The 7,432-nt window shown below is 37.6% G+C and overlaps 1 protein-coding gene across 1 annotated transcript; it reads left to right on the top strand.

The window, feature by feature from the left end:
* The first annotated feature begins 563 nt into the window (after positions 1-563).
* LOC110926295 (3-oxoacyl-[acyl-carrier-protein] reductase 4) lies at positions 564-7,172 on the top strand. The gene is made up of 11 exons (XM_022170045.2): positions 564-943; positions 2,577-2,719; positions 3,003-3,056; positions 3,186-3,266; positions 3,345-3,390; positions 5,136-5,230; positions 5,323-5,355; positions 5,430-5,564; positions 5,634-5,727; positions 5,800-5,882; positions 6,947-7,172. Exons 1-11 carry the CDS (start codon positions 766-768, stop codon positions 6,977-6,979), a joined length of 975 nt encoding a protein of 324 aa, XP_022025737.1. The 5' UTR covers positions 564-765; the 3' UTR covers positions 6,980-7,172.
* Positions 7,173-7,432: the final 260 nt, after the last annotated feature.

Raw genomic sequence — 7,432 nt, forward strand, 5'->3', positions numbered from 1 at the left:
CAGACCTAGAATACAACAATATGATTCGGATCTGACGGTTCCGATTCAATTCTGACGGTTCAAAACCGTAATAAAAATATTGAAAGGGCCAAACTATCCACACACCAATTTTGCCTATCTACACACCTAAAAGGTGATTTTTGTCTTTACATGCACACCCTGCAGTGTCGAACTGTGGCCAAAACAGGGCGTTTTGGTCCGATTAACCAGACAAAGACTGACGGGTGTCTGACGGGTCTGTTGTCCGGACCAAAACGCCGAGCTTTGGCCGCGTTTTGGTCCTGTCAACCAGACCGGGTATCAGTCTTTTGTCTGGTTGACAGGACCAAATCGCGGCCAAAGCTCAGCGTTTTGGTCCGGTCAACAGACCCGTCAGACACCCGTCAGTCTTTGTCTGGTTAATCGAACCAAAACGCCTCGTTTTGACCACAGTTCGACACTACAGGATGTGCATGTAAAGACAAAAATCACCTTTTTGAGTGTGTAAATAGTGAGATGAGTGTGTGGATAGGTACACTCTATTGAAATGGGCCGGTAAAAATAGAAGCTGGAAAATCCAAGTACAAGGGGGTTAGTTAGGGTATATGGGAAAAATGTGGTCACACTGATTGACACTCCAACGCTTTTCAGCTTAGATTATATCGCCGATCAGTCGGAGCTTCCAAGACCAACACACAGTCTTCATATATCAATCACTTCAATTTCATTTACACAATTGCTCCTCTTCGTTACTCTCTCTCCTCATTTTCTCTCTCTAGAACGCTCATGGCTGCCGCAGCATCTGCTTCTTTCACCGGATCGGTTTTCAAATCCAACCGTATCTCAACTAACTCCGCCGGCGTACGGACCGTCGCTTTCAACGGCAAAACCGCATCCTCAGTTCAGCTTCAACGGAGCCTCAGTTACTCGCAATGCCGATCTAAAGTCTCTCTTGCTTCGTCTGGTATGCGATATGCTGATTTTAGGTTTTTTTTTATGGTTATGCTGATAGAATTGTATGTGTTGAATTTAGGTTTTATGATTTGATATGCTTATGTTGATTGTTGATATAATTGTATAGCTAGTCATCTTTTATTTGTTTAAATTGTGTGCTCTTTGTTAAGTAGGATGTGATTGAAATTGAATTGTTGTTACTTAGGTTAGGTCAGAAGGTTGCTGAAGAACTTAATCAGAATAATGAATAGCTGAGAACGAATTTGTAGACTTATGTTGAAGTTATTGTAGTATCCTATAGCTGTTGAGCATACATGATGCTAATTTAGCAGTGTTTGTCGTCTAGTTATGATGTTCTAAGAAGATTTAACCTGAATTTATTTTCACATTGGAATAAACAATACTATTTAGTTATTATTATGCAACATTTGGTGTGTTACGTTGCTGAAACTATTTAGCACTCATGATTATTATATATGATATGATCTAAACTGTCACTTGCTTCGTCTGGTATGCAATATGTTGATTTTAGGTTTTGTGATTTGATATGCTTATGTTAATAGAATTGTATAGGTAGTTACATTTTATTTCTTCAAATTGTATGCTCTTCTTTGCGATAGGATGAGATTGAAGTGTTGTTCCTTCTAGGAATTAGGTTGATTTGTTTTATTATGTCAGAAGGTTGCTGATGAACAACTTAATCAGAATAATGAATAGCTGAGGAGAAATTGTAGGCGTAGGTTCGAATTATTGTGATATCCTATAGGCTATAGCTGCTGAGCACTTGGTTTAAAAAAGCGAGCTTTAAGCGTGCTTAAAGCGTGAAGCGATGAAGCGTTTGGAATAGCGCTTTTTTTGGTCTGAAGCGTCACAACACATGAAGCCTTTTGAGGCGAGCGTTAAGCGCGAAGCGACCTTGGTTTGAGGCGACGCTTCAGCCCAATCAGGTCACATTTGGGTCATTTTTTTAGGCCCAATAGTTTTTAAATAGGGTTTAAATGAGGCCCTACTTCTTTACCCTAATAATCATTCGCTATCTTTTAACATATTCAGCCGCTCCCTTCCTCTTCTCCTGCGATTCTGAGAGCTATTATCTCTGCAACTTGATTTATGTTTATGTTTTAAGTGTGTTTCGACTTTAATTTATGTTTTAACTATGTTTTTTATGTGTTAAGTGTGTTTATTAATCATGTTTTTGTGTTTATTATTGATTAACAAGTAGAATAGGCCATATTGATGTGTACAATATTTTTTATATTTTTTTTTATTTTGAGCGCTTCGTATACGTGAAGCTCTCGCTTCGCTTAAAGCTTTTGGAACCAAAACGCTTCGGAGCGCCTCACGCTTTTTTAAACCAAGGCTGAGCATACAGAATGCTAATTTGGAAGTGTTGCGAGGCGATTGTCGTCTAGTTATGATTTTTCATGAAGATTCAATCTGAATTTGTTTACACATTGGAACTGAATTGGATGCATAACATTTTCTTACTATTTTCAAGCAGTATTATCGAATGATTACTATGCAACATTTTGTATGTTATGTTGCGGAGACTGTTTAGCCCTTGTGATTTTGTATGACATGATCTTATACCTTGTACAATGTAAGGTTGAATACTTTAAAGTTTAATGTAATGAGACTTGCAGGTGTAAAAGCACAGGTGGCTACTGCTGAACAAGCAAGTGTTGATACAACACAGAAGGTGGAAGCTCCTGTTGTTATTGTGACTGGAGCCTCTAGAGGCATTGGAAAGGCTGTTGCACTAGCCCTAGGCAAAGCTGGTTGTAAGGTCAGTGGAATTTTTAGTATATATGACTGAAAAGTTTGTCGCACACTGAATATCACATATCATCAGCTTCATGAGCAACCTAGACATTTGTACATTTCATGTCAGTTTGTAAATGTGTTCTATTGTTTGTTCTCTACATTTATTTTTTTCAATAACGATCTCTTAATCTTGGGTTTATATATGTTTCTTCGTGCGAGTGAGTGTGATTCACAAGATGTTTTGGTTGCGGGTCTGATATTCTTTTACCTTTCATTCTTATGCTAGTTATGGCTTAATGTTTCAGGTTTTGGTTAATTATGCAAGGTCGTCTAAAGAGGCAGAAGAAGTTTGTAAAGAGGTGAGTTTAAGACATACCTAAATCTTTTTAATATGATATTAGGGGGAAACAAATTAGAAAGCACGGTTAGGTTTGTTATCTTGTAACAAATTGTGGTTGCATAAAATGGAATGTGCTATTTCCTTTCAGATTCAGGCATCGGGTGGTGAGGCACTTACATTTGGGGGAGATGTTTCAAAAGAAGAAGAAGTTGCATCTATGATCAAAACCGTGAGTGAAAATGCTGTCATATCTTGATTCATTTTTTGAAAGTTATTTGGAAATTTGTTGACTTTATAATCATTGCAGGCAGTTGATGCTTGGGGGACTGTTGATGTATTGGTCAACAATGCAGGTTACCTAATTCTACTTCCCCCCACTCTATTTTCTTCAAGTCTTATTTCAGTTTATACTTGTATTTAAAGTTAACAAATCTCAAGTAAATAATACATGCAGCCAAACAAGTTAATCCTACAGTACTTGACTGTAACTAAAAACCAAGAAAAAATCTGACATTATTAGGAGGCAAAGATTTTTTTGAAATACTGACTACTGTATCTAGACCTGGCAAACGGGTTGGGTCGGGTTGGATCGGGTCATGGGTCAAAATGGGTTCGGGTCAAAACGGGTCACTTAAAAAAGGGTTGTTTTGGTTCGGGTCGAAACGGGTTCGGGTTGGAACGGGTTCGGGTCGGGCTGATAATTTACTCTGTTTTTGAGATTTTTTGCTGTATGATTAACCATTAACAATTAAATTTTATACATATATTTTATAGTTATACTCAGTCGGTAAATACACACACTATCTGTCAGTTGAATCATTAGGAACTACATCGTATTCACATTCAGTAGTGAATAAATTGGTTTCTAAATATATATATATTTGGATCCATCACTATGTAGTACATATGTAGAGGAATTATGACATGAAGAAGTGCTGGGTTTTGTAAATTGTGTGTTCAGAGCTTTGGGTTGCCTTTATTTAAATTCAATTCCATATGAAATATAGTATTTTAGTTGAACAGAATACGAACTGCACTAGCAACGATCGCAGATGTGAATTTGTGTAGTGTATTGTGTCTACAAGACTACAACTTATGATGGTTTTGGTGGCGTTGATTGTTGGTGATTGCGGCGGCAGAGATGGTTGGTGTGGTTGCGTCGTGTGGCGATGATGGTTGATGGTGGCTGTGGTGGTGGCAAACTAGCGATGGTTTGACGGTGGCTGCGGTGGTGGCGTTGGTTGACTGTGGCTGTGGTGGTGGCGATGGTTGACGGTTACACAGTGGTGGCTTCGGTTGATGGTGATTGTTGCGGATGTGATGGTTGGTGCTGGTTACGGTGGTGGGGATGGTCGCGTCGAAACGGTTCCCGTTGAAACGGTTTGATTCGAAACGGTACCGGTCGAAACAGTACAGGTCGAAACGGTTCGCGTCGAAACGGTACCGGTCAAAACGGTTCGATTCGAAACGGTACGGGTCGAAACGGTTCGCGTCGAAATGGTTCCCGTCGAAACGGTACTGCTCGAAACGGTACAGGTCGAAACGATTCGCGTCGAAACGGTACGAAACTCGTCCCGACCCGACACTCGTCTCGTGCGGACCCGTTGCGTATCCAAAACCCATTCCGATACGAAACCTGCCCCGTTTCTTTAAGACACTAACCCACATCGACCCATTTCTTTAATGTTGTCGACCCGCTTTGACCCGAAAATAACAAGATGGAATTTCAAGGGACCCAATTAGTTAAAATATCTTACCTAAACCAACCCATATAATTTTAAAAGCAACCCAAACTAACCCACTTGAAAGGTTTTGGGTCAAGATTGCCCCCTCTAACTGTATCTATATATATATATTTAACTTTAGAAAGATAAACCGATTGGAAAAATGTTGTTTTGATCTTACTTTTTTTTTTGTATCTGTGTAATTGCTGCAGAGATTATTATTCTTGGCGTCCATATTCTGTTCTAATCCAACATAGAAAGAGACAATATAACCTCCATTTTCTTCAGTTTTCTGCAGCTGTTACTTTCTTTCTTTTTTTTTTATCTTTTCTTGTGTTCATTTTCGTTAATTAAAATTCAAATGAATCATACAGGTATTACGAGGGACGGCTTGATGATGAGGATGAAGTTATCTCAATGGCAGGAGGTTATTGATTTGAATCTCACTGGTGTATTCCTATGTACACAGGTCTAGTTCTAAAACATTCCAAATATTATTAGTACACAATTAAATCATATCTGAGCATTATTTTTTTTTTACCGAATTTTCTCTCTTTTCAGGCAGCTGCCAAAATTATGATGAAGAAGAGAACGGTAGTCGCTCCCATCAAATGTCTTTAGTTTCTTATTTTTTCAGTTTCACCAACAAATGGTAAAAAATTTCTCAGGGAAGAATAATTAATATAGCATCCGTTGTTGGTCTAGTTGGCAACCTTGGGCAAGCCAATTATAGTGCTGCAAAAGCCGGAGTTATCGGGCTTACTAAAACTGTCGCAAGGGAATACGCAACCAGAGGCATAACCGTGAGTATTTACAACTTTACCATCAAATTATCTGTAGATATAGTTGTAAATCGGTTTCTGTTACAACAGGCGAATGCTATTGCCCCTGGATTTATTTCATCAGATATGACCGCTAAGCTTGGGGAAGACATTGAGAAAAACATCTTGAAGACTATCCCCTTAGGTGAGCCTTTATTTTTCTTGCATTTTTAATGTGACAATAAATTGATTGTCTTTGATTTGATTTGATTTATAGGGAGGTATGGCACTCCGGAAGAAGTTGCTGGGCTTGTTGAATTCTTGGCTCTCAATCCTGCAGCTGCTTACATGACTGGACAGGTTCTTCTTATAAAACCTAATTCTTGCAATAATGTTCTTACATTGTTTTCATCATATCAATCAAACATAAGTAGGCGGCCTGTAAACGAACTGAACGTTCATGAACTGTTCGTGAACTTGTTCGGCGGGAAGTTCGTTTATGTTCATTTATTTATTTAACATGAATGAACATGAACACAATTTTTTTGTTCATTTAATTAAACGAACGAACATGAACACACATTTTGTTCGTTCGTTTATGTTTGTTTATTTACATTCGTTTATGTTCGTTCCAATTAAATACACAAGTAGTAGTTATATTCATATAAATATGAAATATAAAAGGAACTTTCTAACTACTTATATAAATATAACTAATTGGCAATTGGGTTTTCTAGTAATAAAATTGGGTTTTCCAATGGTATTTATTGTAATTAAACACTAATATATACAAAAAGTATATTTTATGTTCGTTTATGTTTAGTCAGTTATGTTCATTTGTGTTGTTTATTGTTTGTTAAATTATGTTCGTTTAAGTTTGTTTGTTTACGTTTGTGAACTGTTCGTTTAGGTTTTAAACGAACGAACATAAACGAACACGAACATGCCCATTTTCTTAATAAACGAACATGAACATAAAAAAGTGTTCGATTATATGTTTGTGTTCGTGTTCGGTTAGAGCTAAATGAACAAACACGAACATGCCTCTGTTCGGGTTCATTGGGTTCATTTACAGGCCTAAACATAAGCCAATATCCCATTTCTGCAAGATGACATGTATCACCATATTCTGAAAAGAAAATTTATAAAGCTAATTATTGTTTAAAAAGTGTTGTGCTGACCGGTGGTTGGTGGTTATTGATTGATTATCCATTGATATTCATTCATGTTGGTTGAGGTTTAGTGGTGGGATCAGAGGGGATAACAATGTACTTCTCCCGGGCCCCATCAAATTCCGCTCATGTTTAGGTGGTCTGTGTTTAAGAAACCATCAGTAAAGTAAAATAAAACAGTTTACTTGCATAAGTAGGCGTTATATCTTGGTGGTTAACATTTCCCATTGAAAACAATATGCGCATTTGCAGGTGCTTACCATTGATGGAGGAATGGTTATGTGAGAGCATTAAAAGCTTATTGAATTCCGCAATCAGTGGAAGAGAAGCTTACAGCGGTTGTAGATTTTGCCTTGGGATAACTACAAAATAATTAGTTACCAATTAAGCGTTTGTATTTTTATCACCGTTATGCCATGTTGGTCGACATTTTGATTTATGGTTGTATTCGTTGCATGTCTGTTTCCGTTGTGTTTCTTGTCTTCGTTCCATTAACCGCTGTTAATATAGGGGTCCTCGAACCGGCCCTACTGGTTCACTTGTTGTAAAACTTGTTGAACCGGATTAAACTCGTGTAGTTATTAAATACTTTACATAAAATTTTTAAAATAACAGTTTTCAGTTGGTAATAAGAAATCAGACTTCCGTTTACTAAAAGTTCAGAAGCTGCATTAGTTATAATTCGCTATATAACAACCGAAAGAGATTAACCCAAAAACTTAGTCGTAGTGCCCAAGA

The sequence above is a fragment of the Helianthus annuus genome, chromosome 17 (genome assembly GCF_002127325.2).
Source record: "Helianthus annuus cultivar XRQ/B chromosome 17, HanXRQr2.0-SUNRISE, whole genome shotgun sequence".
In the NCBI taxonomy this organism is placed as follows: domain Eukaryota; kingdom Viridiplantae; phylum Streptophyta; class Magnoliopsida; order Asterales; family Asteraceae; genus Helianthus; species Helianthus annuus.

Bases quoted from the DNA above. Each gene is read 5' to 3' on its own strand.
- LOC110926295 (XM_022170045.2), top strand. From the start codon at position 766: ATGGCTGCCGCAGCATCTGCTTCTTTCACCGGATCGGTTTTCAAATCC. The intron at 5,356-5,429 runs GTAGTCGCTCCC...AAAATTTCTCAG, and splicing joins TTATGATGAAGAAGAGAACG to GGAAGAATAATTAATATAGC. The intron at 5,728-5,799 runs GTGAGCCTTTAT...TTTGATTTATAG, and splicing joins CTTGAAGACTATCCCCTTAG to GGAGGTATGGCACTCCGGAA.